This window comes from Ahaetulla prasina, chromosome 3, assembly GCF_028640845.1.
Source record: "Ahaetulla prasina isolate Xishuangbanna chromosome 3, ASM2864084v1, whole genome shotgun sequence".
Lineage (NCBI taxonomy): Eukaryota > Metazoa > Chordata > Lepidosauria > Squamata > Colubridae > Ahaetulla > Ahaetulla prasina.
Window position 1 is genome coordinate 199603350 of NC_080541.1, and position 15985 is coordinate 199619334.

The following is a 15985-nucleotide window of genomic DNA, read 5'->3' on the forward strand; positions in this document are numbered from 1 at the left end:
TAGAACTGAAATGAAAGGAATGGCTATATTTCTTGGAATAAACTTGTTGCATTCAGTATGACAGTTGCGCTCCAATGGGATTTTGTAACAACATCTGTAGATGAACTCAGATTTCTCTATCAACAAATTCTAGACAATGAGAACAATTTCTTGTTGCCTTCCACATTATTTTTATGAACATATGAAAAATGCCAGCGCAAACATACACACAGAACTAAGAAGTGATGTGAAGAAGCATCTTTGGAACAGGGAAAGGGGCCAACAGAGAATTTCCTGAAAACTCCTAAAAGCCATGTAGCCTCTTCATGGCCCTGAGGTGGGGTATGAAAACTGCTACCTCGTAGGAATGGATGCTGTTTCTTCCCCCCTTGTGTTCTGCCTAGTTCACATTTGTGTGCCCCTAAAAGTTCAGTTGCTTCTGGCAACTGAGTGGACTCACCCTTGCAGTTTTCTTGGCAAGATTTTTCAGAAGTGGTATGCCATTGCCTCCAACTCTTTGATTTATATAGTCACACATCTCACATACATGACTCTGGGCAGCTTACCATAGAATGAACCAAGTTTGTTGTTCCATTTATTCAAACCCAGATTTATTATTGGAACTTCTTATCAATTAGAGAAATGGGAGATGAGCTTTGCGTAAAAAGTACAATTTAGATTTTACAGTACTACACCCCTCCCCTCCCTTGAATATTAAATTATAAAAAGTTTCAATTCTTTGCTGCCATTTAGTGGTCACCTGGGTTTTTGCAAACCTGATATGGTAACCCAAACCAACTATAATGTGGCTTATTTGATTTTAGCTTAGCACAAAGTATGAACAAAACGACTGTGGTTTTTAAATCAAAATTTTTAGCTTGATATTAAATGAAGAAAGCCAAATGTGACCTCTGTAATAAATTAATATTGCACCATGACTTAGTGTGATGCATGAACACATCAGTACCATTTTCTTTTCCATTAACACTGCCTCTTTGTTTGCAACAAGTGGTCTCTGTTCTTAAAATGTCAGGCCAATTGGAGGTTTGTTTTGTTGCAAATATTTTATTGTTCACTTTCTGCCTGTTGTGCACTTATTAAAAGCAGACAAGTTTGTCTATAAAGGGGGGAAAATTAAGCTACTTCCCTGAGTAGATGCCATCATTAGTAAAAGGCATCTAGGTATGTGTGCATAAAGGGAAGGTTGGGGAAGGTATCTGTTGTTACAGAAGTTCTCATTTCTCTCAATAATACACCTGATATTAATCAATACCATATCGCTCAACTACCTAAAGCCTATGCATGCTTACTTGGCAGTAAGGCTGCTCTCTTTCAGTGGAATTTACTCCTAATAGATACACGATTGCAAGCAGGCAGCTAGATCAGTTGTTTAATAGGCTGGAAGTAAAATTTCTACATTAACAAAATTTATACTTAAACAACAGAATACAGGAGCAAAAATCATGAGAATAGTCTGAGCTATGCTTTTCTTCTTTAAATGGAAGTACTACCCATTTTAATCAGACATTAAGACTCATTGGTTTGGAATACTAGTATGGCTTGCATTGAACCTTGATAGTACTTGTTTTCCTTACAAACTACCTCAACTTGGTTTCCCTTAAACCTGATCAGTGGTGACGTAGGTATTTTCCATAACCCCTTCCTTTGAAAATGTTGGTAAGGAATTATGGAAACTGATGTCTAACACTTATGGACATGTGAGATCACATGAAACATAGCACTTATATTTCTTCAAGAAGCTCAACCATGGTTTATAGCTCATAATTATTGTAGACATGCACAAACTGAGGTGCTAGAATTCATGCTCCCTGCTTAAACATTCCATCAAAGGTACCACCACCTGTTGCTTGATATAACCAAAGGGGAAATTATTTAATAGATGAAAATAATGCTATCTTCATTGAATTCATTTGTTCTTACATGAAAAATATAAATAAAATGAAACATAGTATAATCACTGGCTGCCATTTAAAGACACAGTGCAATCAGTACTAAACCAAATACACCACAGTGTCTGACTGTATAATATATTAAGCTACAACCTAGCCAGTTTGTGTGTTGTGCAAACTAGCCAATGTACATCCTCCATAGCTCATTGTGCTGCTGGAACTAAAAGAAAAAAATCAAAAATAGACACCCAGTGGTGTTTATCTGCCCAGTAAGACCTGGAAGATTGGGCTAAAGATCCCCAACACCTCAGAAGTGAGGCCATTAGGGTCCACAGAAGCAGTTTTCTGTCGCCATTTCCCTTCTCTGGAGCAGTTTTCCCACCCACTCCAAAACATTGCTAAAGGATCTTTAAATGACTCAGTTTGATGTCCTTCAGCAATCAACACTGGTCATGTTGATGATTTTCTGGAGGCCTATGTGCTCCAATAGAAGATTTGGCCTGCATCACCTGCAAGTCCAGAATACCAATGACAAAAGGGCAGCAATCAAATATAATAGCAACAATAGCAAAATACATACAACTTGAGATATTTGATAACAAGGGTTCATTTGGATTGGTCTCTCCTGGTGGCAAATGCCCAGAGTGATCCTTATCAAATATCTCAGTGCTATGAGTCATTCAAGGATACTGTGTGAATGCAATCAGAAACACCTTAAGTTAACTACAAGCCTTTCACAGTAGCTCTAATCAGCGGGTGGCTGCTGCCGCCGCCACTGCCACACTTTGCCCAACAAGCAAAGCGGCGCAGTGTGTAAAAAAGCCCAGAGACGGGTGCAACTTAGCTGACCTTTTGTCTACAGACCTTTACATTTGGCAGGCGCTGCTCACCTTCCCATTCTTAAGCCTCCCAAGAGAAGAAGAAAATGAGGTAAAGCATAACGCCCGCGGGGAGGACGGGGGCGTAACTTTCAATGGGTGGAGAGTCGTAGCGTTTTAAGAAGCTAATCCCGCCTCTTACACCCCCCCACCCCACCCACTCCCGCTTTAATATAGTTTAGGAGAGCAAAGTGGAGGGGGGGGGCGAGGTAATTGGCGCGTGCTGAAATATTCCTCTCATTTTGTTGCGTGTGTGAAAAAAAAAAAGCAAGCAACTCCGAGGTCGTTTTCCGGCCTTCCGCCTGGGATCTTTTGTCTTCCTCTTGCAGGGTTCAGGCGCCCCTGGAGTCGGCCGCGTCGCTCCTGGGGCTCCACGGCGAGCTCTGCAACCCTGACGAGGTGGAAAGCGCTAGCCCGAGAGAGAGAGAGCGAGCGAAACAAATCTTATCTCGCTTTCGTTTCACGCCGAGGCCGTGGCGAGCGTGCCATTGGCTCCGTCGCAAGAGAGCTCGGCGGGGTTTCTCGCTTCCCGAGCTGTGAAAAAAAGTCGTCGTCCTCCTTCTCTTTCCTTCCAGCCGTTACTGGCCCAGCTCTGAGGCGAAAGGGGTTGAACCCGCCCCGGCTCGGACCCAGAGCTCTGTTTTTAGGGAAACAGACGGTGCGGGGGGGGGCGCTTTGGAAATAAAAGCTCCGCAAAAAGAAGGGGAAAGGCGCGCTCTGGGTTCCGGCCTCCGAGCCTTCTCTGAGCCGGGAAGCCCTCCTCGTTCTCATTCTTCCTTCCCTGCCCACTCCCGGCTCCTTGTTCCTCTCTTCCCCCCCCCCGCACCCTCTCGCTTCCTTTTACTTAAAGCGCCTTTCAGGATAGGAGGGAAAACCAAATTAAAAAAAAGACGGGAAGGAGAGAAAATGGTGCATGGTTGTAAAACAGGAGGAGGGCATTTTTCAGCTGCTTTCTGGGACTGAAAAGTTGAGGGGGCCCAAGGAAGCAGCAACCGGCCGGGACTAAAACGACCCCCGCTCCCACCCCCCATCATCCCGCGCCGCCTTCTTTTTCTTTCCCCGCCCCCGCTCTTCTCCCTCTCTCCCTCCCCGGGAAGAAGGGGACTAACCTTAAAAAAAAAAAAAGCGCTGCCGCTGAGCAGAGAAAGGAGTAGCTTGTAGCTGGGGAGGATGTTGCTACGGAGTTAAAACGAGGAGAAAATTGCCCTTCCCCCGTTCCTAACCCCCTCCTTTTTTCCCCGCCACCAGTTTCTTTTGGCTTTGGCTCCAAAAGAGACAATTCTCTTTTGTTTGTGAAGTCCCCCTCCTTTTTTTTCTTTTTCTTTTTCTTTTTTTCGCCCAGCTGGAGAAAGGAGGAGAAGGCTGGGGAGTCACCATGGCGTCTCTCTTCACCAATGGACCCTGCATCCAAAGTGAAGCCGAAGTGGGTCACCTCTGCCGAAGCCTGGAAGTGGGTACGGTCATGACACTCTTTTACTCCAAGAAGTCCCAGAGACCCGAGAGAAAAACGTTCCAGGTCAAGCTGGAAACCAGGCAGATCATTTGGAGCAGGGGGTCGGACAAAATCGAAGGCGCAAGTAAGTGGCTTGGTTTTAATCCTTGCTTAGTACCGGAAAAATGAGCGAGTAAAATTTGAGGTAATCCCTGCATGCGGACGGCCGAGATTTTTGGCCGACCACCAAAGCATGTTTATGGTGGTGTTGGCTCGTTTGAATGAACTTGGAGCTACGTTGAAGGTCTTCACGAGTTAATAAACGCCTTCCCTTCCCTTCCCTTCGATAAGAGTAAACAGAAACGATGCTGAAGATAGTCCCACATCTTTGGCTGTTTATGCCTGTGGTGTGCATTTGTGGTGTAACGCTGGCCTAAAAAAAGAAAACTGGGAGTTGTAGTCTAATTACCTGGTGTAGGCAACCTGCCAGTGGCTTGGCTGTACTTTGTAGATTTGTTGACATGTTGTGGTAGAAAGTACTCTGGCCCACTAGGCTTTTTGATTTAAGATTTGGGTTCAAATCTTCGGCTGATCTAGAATCGGTTGCTACCTCTCAACCTGCTCTAATGTGAAAATACAGTTCGTCACACAAAACATAGTTTGTAGAATTTGGAGGTGGGAGTTGCCTGCGATATTCATATATTTAGCTGGGTCTAAAATTGAATCAGCCCCATTGGTTGGAGGTGTGTGGACTGTTGTTGACTGCTAGAATCTCTGCTTTTTCCATTCGATGCTAAAATGGGCTTTATAGCCTTCCTAGGAGTTTCTGAGAAGCGCATGGTTGCCTTTTGTAGAATAAACTATGTGGACGATCAACCAGTTCTTTCAGCGTGGAACCTATTTTGTACTTCTCTATCATTAATAAACATTGTTTTGTGCTGTTTTGACTGGTCCTAGTAAAATTATTTTCCCACAGTTCATTTTAGAGAACAGTTTGGTATTTTTAAAAAAAATCTTATTTAATGTGGAACCTTTTACCTTCAAACCTCCACTATACTCAGAATTCAAAATATTTTATGTATTATCTTACGTTTATGTAGTCGATGATGGTTTAAATATCCGTTTCAATAATTTGAGAATCCAAATATTCTGGTTCTCCCTCTTTTCAAAACATCAAACCTATAATAGGAAAAGAGAATTCTGATGTTTCTGCATATACAGAGAATAGGTAAATGCTCAAAATGGAGAAAGCATGTCCAAATATTTTAAAAATGGAAACTCTTTCTTTACATTTGTCCTGAAGGCCACAACTCATGTTTTCTACAGGTAGGAAAAATGTTATCTGAAGACCTATGGTGTGCAAAAGTTGCTTTCAGGTTACTAGATAAACAACTGTTATTTGTTTTGCTTTTGAGGAGGTCATAAGTGAATAAGCAGGATGGAAGCATCAGAGCTTATTGCACAAATTTAATTATTAAGTTTGTATATTAATTACCTCTTAGTAAGTTTGCTTGATTTTTATGGACTTATTTTGAAAGATGAATTTTTTCATATGTAGGTCTCCTGATTTATAGTGCTACACTAACAATTTTTTATTACTATGAACAAAAGGGATGCGGTGTTCTATATGCGGTGTCATTCAAATCTGAAATTGTTTTATAACTGCACTTTTTGACAAACACTGCTGGATCTGCCTTGGAAAGTAAAGACAAGCAGAGTTGGAATTCTTTAATATAATTCTTCCTCCCTTTGTCCCTGCAGTGAGGTCATCCATACAAAAAGCTCAGAAAGCTGGGATATTAGATTCCCATGCCAAATAAAACTGAGAATTAAGCAGCTTTTTCTCCCTTTTTGTTTTCCTAGAGTTAGAAACTCATTTACAAAGCAAATAGACTTGCAATACCTTGTGGTAGGCTCTCTTAGACCTTTGGAAGAAAGAGGTGATATAAATCGAATGAATGAATGATTAAATACTTTCAATTCTAATAGATACATTGTGGTATAGTCTTTGTGGATTAAATTCTGCTTAGAAAATGTATGAAGAATTTGGAGGGGGAAGAAATATAAATATTGGGATGAAAAGGTCATGAAATTTAAAACCGCAGTAGATCTAGGTTACTTCTAGAGGTCCCAAATGCCCATTTTTACATTTCCTGGTTTCTGGATCAGCTACTTTTTTGTGTATGTGCATGTCTGTAAATGTAATTTAAAAAATACATACATTCAGACATATGTCAGTTCACAGCATTTATTGTCAGCCCTGTTTCTTTCTGTATTAGACTAATAGTGATATCCTTTGAAATCTGAGCTGAGAAATGTTGATCTCTTAAATAGTCTATTAGCAACCAATTTATCACCTTGCAAGCAGATGTTTTCACAGCTGGATGATGGATTGATTAATTGTATTGTAATCCTTTTTCTATGTTCATGAGATATGTTTTAACACTTATAATTAATATATGTATTAAGTTTGGAGAGACCAGGAAAACTTGGGTTCTCTGAGAAAGATGTTCAATTTGAGATGAATAACTTTAGAAGCACCAAGATTCCATAGAGGATGAGGACAAGGATTCTCTCTCTCTCCCTCTTCAGTCAGGTCTTATTTTTCCTCCTTCTAGCAGCACTATTTGGATAAAATAGTGTGAGATTTTGTAATTAGTGAGAAAATACTGTTTAGAAACATACGTAATTGAATTTGTCACTGATAGATGCTTTTCTAGAGATACCTTGAACAAGCAGCAAATTAAATTCAACCGCTTTGAAGTCCATAAAAATATGTTTCCTAATTTATGTGTAGTTGAAAAGAGTTATAATGAATTAGTTGAGAGATACTTTTAAGTAGCTCATAATTTCCAAAATACAAGATGCTCTAAGGCTGTATTATTTGTTCTTACTGACTCACACATCACTTTAATATTTTAATATTATCTGCTTTTTTGTGAGTATAATGCATAAAGCCTTGCAAAAATAAAACGTGGTTTATAAATTGCACTGAATGCTTTGAATATCATGCTAAGCAAATTGCATAGTATATAGTTCAGTATGGTGTGACTCAGAAACCTTGTACTGCAGTCTTATAGGCAAATGGTGTCTCTCTAGCTACATTTAACTATATGACCCAGGGCATTCATTTTTAAGTTGTTTTATTATTTCTTTTTTTGAAAGGGATTCCCTCTTGTCCGAGGTGAAGAATATATACAATGATGATTTTCAAATGTGGCAATGTTTAAGATGCTGGCTGGGTAATTTTGGGAGTTTATACATCTTATATTTGCCAGGTTGAAAAATGCTGATCTAGAAAATGGCTTGCAAGGTGGGAATTTGTTTTGGAATAAGGAGGGAAGAATCCAGGAAACTAGTTTTGAAGCTAAGCTAGTTCCTTTGTGAATATATAAGTTGATTTCATTAGAAAATGATGGAAGTCATAGGAAAATATACTCTTCCCTTTCTGCTGCCACAATGTAGTATTGTGGTCTGTGATGACTGCTGATTAACAGTGTGCACATCAATACTTGGTGGTATTATCTGTGAAAGAGGAAATAGTTTTACTAATTTTATCTGGATGAAGTGTTCAAGATAGGCAGGTCATTCCGAGATACAGTCAGACTTAGCACTGCTTCTTGAGTTTCATTCAGTATGAAGGTATTGCGTTCTAGATCTAAATGTGTTTGAGTTTTATAGTATATTTTATAAAACAAGGTCTCATCCTCAGTGTCTGGCTTCCTCTATTTTAAATTAAAAGGTTGCCTTTCAAAAGGTGCCTTCTCTTTCCGTAATTCAGATCTTGAGTTAAATAGTACATGGAGTTAAGTAGTACATGGAGACATGTACTGTTATTTGGTTTATGGCCGCTTCATTTGTCTAATATGAAACACACACACACACAAACCAATAAAATTTGCCAATCTTGAAATTAAAGAAAAGAGTGCCTGAGTTTTATAGTCTACATCCAATTAAACTAATATAATCTTGACATGAATAAAATCGGTTCTCCTAGAAATAAGTATAATTTTCCTGCAGAAAACAAATAAATAGAATCCAGCTATGGAAACCAAACTTTTGGATGTGATGTGATATGGAGAATGGAATATGATCTCACAGACCTGGCATCACCATGTTATTCCAGGCCTTAATTCAGATATATTCTGATCCCCATTTATTATTCCTTAGAATATTTCTAAAAGGTTTTACCTTATCAGTGTCACTGATTTTACGTATAAATGTCTGAAGCAGAATGCAATGCAGAAAAAGCATCTAGATAGTTCTAGTTCTAGATGATATACTTGATTCTAGTATAACTCCCAAATGCCAAGGAACAAAATTTTCCACCTTTTTCTCCAATAGGCTTTTGAGGACTGTAGCTTGAGTTCTAGGTGGCTGCCTAGTTAAAACAGCTGCAATTAAATAATTATTTTTTTCCGATGGATCTCAGAAGGAACCTTTTTTGTGAGGAGATCCTAATTTTCTGTCTTTAATCATTTTTTAAAATCTGACTGCATAAAAACATAACATGGCCTCTTTTCAAGATAGTTTAGAGAGGTATGGATTTCTTTGTAGGAAGTAGCTTTTGGATAAAAGCTATGAATTTTTTAAGAAAGCATTTCCCCCCACCCTTAATGGCTATGTTGCTTTTGGCAGCAGGGGTGTCAAACTCAAGGCCCGGGGAGAGGATTCGGCCCACGGGATACTTAGAACTGGCCCGCCCTGAAAACAGTGAAGGACCGACCTGCAGTGCAACTGCCAGTGAAAACAGCGTTCGGGAGGGCCATAGCCCTCCCAACCTCTGTTTTCACTGGTGGAGGGTTGCAGGAGGCCATTGCAGCTAAAAACGGAGCTTGGGAGCCTGTTTTCACTGGTAGAGTGCTTGGGCCACCACAGGCGCCCCCAACATCTCAGCCCCCCAAGGTCAAACATAACCCTGAGGCAGCCCTCAGTAAAATCGAGTTTGACACCCCTGGGCTAGAGTAGTGGGTATACACTTTCTATTTGTGGTGCGTATAACCACAAACGTACCATCTCTCTTTTTACATCTATTCACTCACTTACTCCCTCGCACCAACACAGAAATACACACACACAACGTCTATGCTACAAAATAATTCCCTATGTAAAATTTGTTTTTTTCCATGTTGGTATATTTAAAAAGCTAGATTTTTACTTATTCCCTCTGGAACATTTTAGGGGTTTGGTTCAGTTGCATCAGGTTTTTTTTTAAATGTTATGTTTTTCTGGAAAGTCTGGTATTCTTACATATCTGTTTTTGTCATTTATTTTTGAAGGATAAATGTACATTCATGTCATCAGTGATTTTCCAGATCCTTGAAAGCAATAGAATGTTTACTCGAGTACTCTATTTCTGTTTAATTGAAACCTTATAGGATTTAACTGTGCTCAAAGGTCAATCGGACTGATTTTATAGATCATCCAAATATAAGTTTAACATGCATACATACATACATGCTGTAATGTACCACAATAAGAAAACAATAAAAGCACAGTTGTTTTGTGATAACATCCAGATGACTTTAGGAAAGTCAAGCCAAACTCTGGATTTACCCTATTTTTCGGAGTATAAGACGCACCTTTTTTCCCCAAAAAAGAAGGTGAAAATCTGGGTGTGTCTTATACTCCAAATGTAACCCCGCCCAGCTTCTCAAACGGAAGTTTCAGAGGCTGAAAAAAACATCAAAAACGAAGATTCAGAAAAGAAGCTCCCAAACAGAGCTTCAGGAAAAAAGCGCCCAAACTGAGCTTCAGAAGCTTTTTTTCTGAAACTCTGTTTCAGAGGCTTTCAGAGGCAGAAAAAAAAAGTTTTTTCTGAAAGGAGTTTCAAAAGTTTCAGAGGCAGAAAAAAAAGCAAGGCACATAGCTCACAACCAAGGAACCTGTTGCTAAAATTCACCTCTGGGAACAGCTGATCGGGGGTATTCCGGGAGGCTGATCCACCTGCCAATCAGCTTTTTTCTTATTTTCTTCCCCAAAAACTAAGGTGCGTCTTATACACCGGTGCGTCTTATACACCGGTACATCTTATACTTCGAAAAATACTGTATTTGCTGTGTAAATCTTCATCAAATATGAAAAGAGAAAACTTTTCAAATTTTAGTCAGTATGTTATAGCACATTAAAAGAGAGGAGAGTCAAATCATAAAGCAAACTTTACTTCCACAGTGAGTGCTTCCATTTCTTTCCACTATGCTTAGTTGTATTTTGTGGAGCAATTTAGTAGTATTGTTCCAGGAATCCAGAGGCCAGTGTGGTTGTATCTATTTGAATGCTTTGCCAGATGCTCCCCGTATAGTTAAAGAAAGAAGATAGCTAAGTGTTTGCATTGTTTTATTAAATACATTATGCAAAACTTTTAAAAGTGTTGCTGTGACCTTTTGGGCTGAATGACAGTTCTACATTTAATATTCACATCTATCTACCTATCTATAGATATACCCAGTGATTGCTCTTAAGAGTTTATTTCAGAGATGATCTATATGAAAGACGGAGTCCAAGCACTTAACTGAGAAAAATGTACACTAGCAGAGACCTAATAAATGGAGCTTCTCATCAATAAATTAATCAAAGGTTTGGTATGGATCTAGCCTCAGAGCCCATCCGTCCTATAACTGGGTATCATGCTTGACTGCAAGATTCTTTAAAGTCCTTCCTTCCTCTGGCAAGCTCTTCATCACTATAGCAACTGATGAAGAGCATCGATGTTGCCATAACAGGAACATTATTTTTCCACAGCATTGAAACCTCAGACACTGTATCTCTCTTGATCATATTGACTAACTTATCATCACATTCATATTTAAATGTTAGCTTAATGACACCTGGAAGCTGGTGGGACATCTTGATATGCCCCCTATAGTCTACTGAGCATCTTCCTTCAATAATTTGGAAAGCAAATTGTATGAAGAATTGTCAGCTTCTCTTTGAAATATTCATATCAAATGGGTTTTTTTCTTTATGAAGCTGAACAGAGATGGTGACCTGAGAAATGCATAGTAGTAAAATTTGGACAATTCTGCTCTCATGTTTTCCTTTACTGTATTTGGGTTGGTAGTGAAAAGAATAGAAATGCTTCTAACTTACAATAAAACGTGGCTGTTGTTTTGAAACTAGATTTAAGCCACAAAGAAGAGGAAGAAGGAACAAAGCTGACAATTGCTTTGTTTCTGAACCACTCTTGATTTTCTTTCTTCATTCATTCTGTCTGCTGACAACAAGATTTGAGATAGAGTTAGACCCCATTTGGCTAATGCATGTAATTATCCAAAGACTATAAATTAAATATTCAATAGTTTAATACCACAATCCACACATTATATTCACAGCACAGTATATTTTTGAATGTATAGCATATGTTCCCTGTATACAGTAGCATTTTTTAAATATCTCAAAATATATGCCATAATCAGAGGCCTTTAGCAACTCTAATAGTTGTAGTTGTCTGCCTTTGAATCATGTTTCCTAAGTAAAAAGGAGTTTGGAGAGGAATACATTGGATTTAATCCCATTGGACACAGGGTGGATTTGATTTAAATCAAGTCAATTTAAATCATGTTTTAAATCATGATTTAAATCACTAGTAAAAAGGCTTGATTTAAATCAACTCAATTTAAATCATAATTTTTAAAGAGCAACTTTCATCTCTGTCCCGCAGCAGCTCCTCCTCTGACCCACTGTTGACTCACTAACAATCCCATTCACTTTAATGAAACAGTTGGTGATGCGGCAGTGACACAACAAGGTGAGGGATGTGGCGGGCAGCAGGTGAATGGATGCCCGCTAACAGCGCTGCCATGATGGATCTGAAATGACAGGTGCTCTTTAAATGTAAGGACTCATTCTTGCTGGTAGTTAAAATCTTTAATATTATTATTTGCAAACAAAATGGAGGTTTTCTGTTTAGCTTGCAGAGCTTGGATTCATTAAATGAGTTTACCAAAAATGTAAATATTGCAGAATATGTAGCCTCATGCTATATAACTAAGCTCCATTTCATGGTAAATAAACTAAATATTAATGTATCTTAAATAGAAAACTCTCTTTAGATAGATTTTTATTCCAAAAGCATTTTATTAAAATAAATTTGATTTTAAAAATCCAATTTAAATTTTAAAAATCGATTTTTATCCATCCTGATTGGAAAGCATCAGATAGGATACCATAAATGTTTGGAAGTGCTCCAAGTATTTTTACTTTTTTATGACCAAATCGCTACAAGATGTCTTGACCAAGCATCTTATTTACGTATTGGATTTTCTTTGAAGAGTTTAAGGGAGCAGCTCTTACTCCAGTTCTTCCACCAGCAGCCTTATCAGGTTAGGTAGCCTCCAATGAAAGACTGCATATGGCTTGAAGTCACCTAATGAGCTGATGATAGACTTAATCGTGGCTCTTAATTTTTCAGTCAAGTTACCTTAGCCAATATACTTGCTAAATAATCACTACTCTTCCTAGTAGTGGCACAGTGGTGCAAACTCTGCATAGTTATCAGAAAAAAATCTAACTTTACAGCATCAAAGTTGGGAGGAAAATTGTCTTGTGTCATACTTCTAGAATTATTAAAGCTTGGCTGTAATATATTTTTAGGAGTTTATAAATAGAAATATAACATTTGTGCTCTTCTAATTGAACTAAAATGAGGATAAATAAAGATATTTTTAGAAAACATTATTTTATTAATAATCTACATCAATCTCTATAATTTTTTTAATTAACATTTTTTGTTTTATAGCACTTTGGCATTTTGAATCTATAAATAAATATCATTTTAAAATGCCTCAAATGATATGTAAAATATCTGCTGGCATTAAAAGGCGTACAGTATAGTCTGTATTTTTTCTTGAATGTTGGGTTATCATTAGATACTTTTTTAGAGAACCACTTTGGTCTGGGATTAAGACAGAATAGAAACCAGGAGACTGAGTTCTAGTCCCACTTTAGGCATGAAAGCCAGCTGGGTGACTTTGGGCCAGTTATTTTTTCTCATCCAGGGTTACAAGCCTGTCACACAATTCCTGTTGGAACCAATGAATGAACACTCAGTTTATCTGGAAAAAAGAGACCCTGCATTTGCAGAGAAAATTGCTAGGAAAATTAGAGTATTTCAATTTCTACTCCCAATCATAGAAGCTTCCTTTTACAAGAACTAGAAGTGTCATTTGAAAGCACTTAAATACTGCATCATATTAAATAGTCAGAATCTTATAATTCAAGCAATTCGGTGATTAATACTTAAGATAAATAGTATTTTTTATTATGAAATCTTGGGCAGATTTTATCAGTGTATTAATCTCACTTGGATTGCCTTTCTTTTAAAAACAGATAAAGTTTTCAGGACTTTTTCCAATCATTTGGCTCCATTCTTCCTTTCTAACTATATATGCATTTTCATTTGATGTCCCTCCCACATGTGAATATTTATTTTAGGACACTCAATATCTTCCTAATATCTTTATGCAGAAAATAAGAATTATCTATTACAGAAATTGTATTTGGCTTCTTGTGAGATTATTAGAATTCTTACAGATCTTACAAATCTTACAGTTTACTTTCTTTCCCCAATGTATGGTCAATTTCCTTTGCAAATAAATCCTTTTAAGAATTCTTAAAAATTTAAGAAGCTGATGTGAAGATGATAGAATTAGAGATGTCAAAATGTATTTATTTGTTTAGAGAAAAGAAAATATCTACATTTATTAGTGACTGGAAACCCTTTATGGACTTTTACTGAAAAAAGAAAAAAATATGAATTTAGGGGTTTGATTAGAAAGAGTAGACTTTGGAAAGAAGGAAATTGTGTTGTAACTGTATTTGTAACCGCTCTTAAGATCAGAAGCTGCTTCTTTATAAACTTTCCTTTCCCTCTTTCTTTCTTTGCCCTTTATTTCACTTAACTACTTTCCTTTCCTTTTTTCTTTCAAAATTTCTATTTGTTTTATTCTTTTACAAATTTCTTTAATAAAATTATGTATAAAAACAAGGAGTGATGAATATTTTAAAAGATGCCTTTGGACTCTTGTATCTCAGGGCAAAATGTTTAAAATAGAAATATTGTAAAGTAAATATATTTCTACCACCTATTGCCTGACATGACATTTGTTTTACAAATGAACTGCAGAATATTTCGGTTGCATGACATGAAGAGGCTTGACTAGCCTCTACTCCCATTATTAAATAGCGTGACATAATGTTTCAGAGATTTCTTGAAAGATTGGCTTTATAGGCTCCAGTGCAACTGTCAGGCTCATGATACTTTATGAAGTTGACATAGAAGCTATTTAATTTTTAGAAAGAAGAGTTATTTTTTTTACTAATTTTATTTATTTAATTTATATGCCATTGACCCCATCGATAGGGCAATTCTTAAACTTCACACTATCTTAAGTTTCAGATTTAGAATTGAAAGAAGAGACTAGCAAGCAAGTTTTCTGCCGTAATAAGCCACACATGGCCATTTGACAGTTGTTGGAAGGTGGAAGACAAGCTGCACCTATTAAGGCTATTTCTCACAAAATGATTTCAAGCAGTCACAATTATTCTTGAAAATTGATTGTCTAAGGAGATTCTCAGTCATCCAGGTCATGGTTGTCCCAAAGATGCTTTTTCAAAAGACAACTGGGCTTTCTTTGTTTTTTCTTGAAGACTTTTTGCTTCTCATCCAAGAAGTTTCTTCAGTGCATGAAAACTGATTCTTGTACAACTTTCTCCAGCCATCATCTTGTTGGAATCTTTGGCTATGAAGTTTTGATCATAAGAAAAATGAAAATGCAAATGTTCCTGATTATAGGTCTAGCTGAAATTAGCAGTTCAGAAATCTGCACTGAGAAAATCTAATAGCCGCCGAATATTTATAAAGGGAGGAATTAAGGCAAAGAATTAGTGTTGGATAGTATTAATAATATCCTTTTTCTAGATGCTGCTTAGGAAGGTCCTGCAAGAATACTGTATCTGTAATGGTACTTGCTAGTAAGGCAGTTGATCCTCTTGGCTTTTCTAGTCTACCAAACGTACATTCTTAAATCAATCCATTTGAAAAATGATTAGCTCTAGAAACCAGATACAGCAGACTAGTTTTGAAAATTGGCATACCACTCTTTTCCTTCTCCCAAGTTTTTAAATATTTGTCAGCAAGGTAAATAACTTTCTAACTTTGTACAGATTTAACTTCTCCCTCTACAACAGAACTTGGATATCAGAATAATAAATGGGGGAAGAAAAGTGTAGTTGAGAGAAACGGGGAAAACCGTTTTCAGTCTATTAATTTATTTTTTGATGGATAAAATTCATCGCCCCTTTTTAAAGTGAAGTTCCGTAACATTCTCTCTATGATTGCCCTGGGCTAGATAATTTAAAGTTCAGATATTAAAGCTACTGCATCATATCAAAGTTTACTTTGTGCTTCCCCCCCTCCAAATTACATAGATTTTGCTTGTTGTCTTTTGTGAAGTCAAATACTATTGGCATAGTGCTTTATCATAAAATAGTTACTCTATCGATACTTATGCTTGCTCCTGTGACTTTGCTATAACCTTCTGGTTGCGTTAAAATAAAGGTTTGTGTTGGTAATGGATGTTCCATGCAAAATACCTGAAGAGTGCATGTTGGTGAAGGATTTCACTTCTCACCAGCATTATCAAGTTATTTCTGAAAGGACTTTTGTTTTAACTTTGGTTTCACAATGAACAGGATTAGTGATTATGTTGAAATGTTTCATTCAGGCATGATATCCTCTGTGGAGTAAATTCTTGGCCTTTCAATATGCTGATATATATTAAATTAAA

The 15985-nt window shown here is 37.5% G+C and overlaps 1 protein-coding gene across 1 annotated transcript in view; it reads left to right on the forward strand.

Annotated features, from left to right (window-relative positions):
- The first annotated feature begins 2944 nt into the window (after nt 1-2944).
- Nucleotides 2945-15985, forward strand: part of PLCG1 (phospholipase C gamma 1) — a 114765-nt gene continuing 101724 nt past the window's right edge. Inside the window, exon 1 of the mRNA XM_058176694.1 lies at nt 2945-4344. Within this exon, the coding sequence (XP_058032677.1) occupies nt 4143-4344 (202 nt within the window). The 5' untranslated portion in view covers nt 2945-4142. The remainder of the gene's footprint in view (nt 4345-15985) is intronic.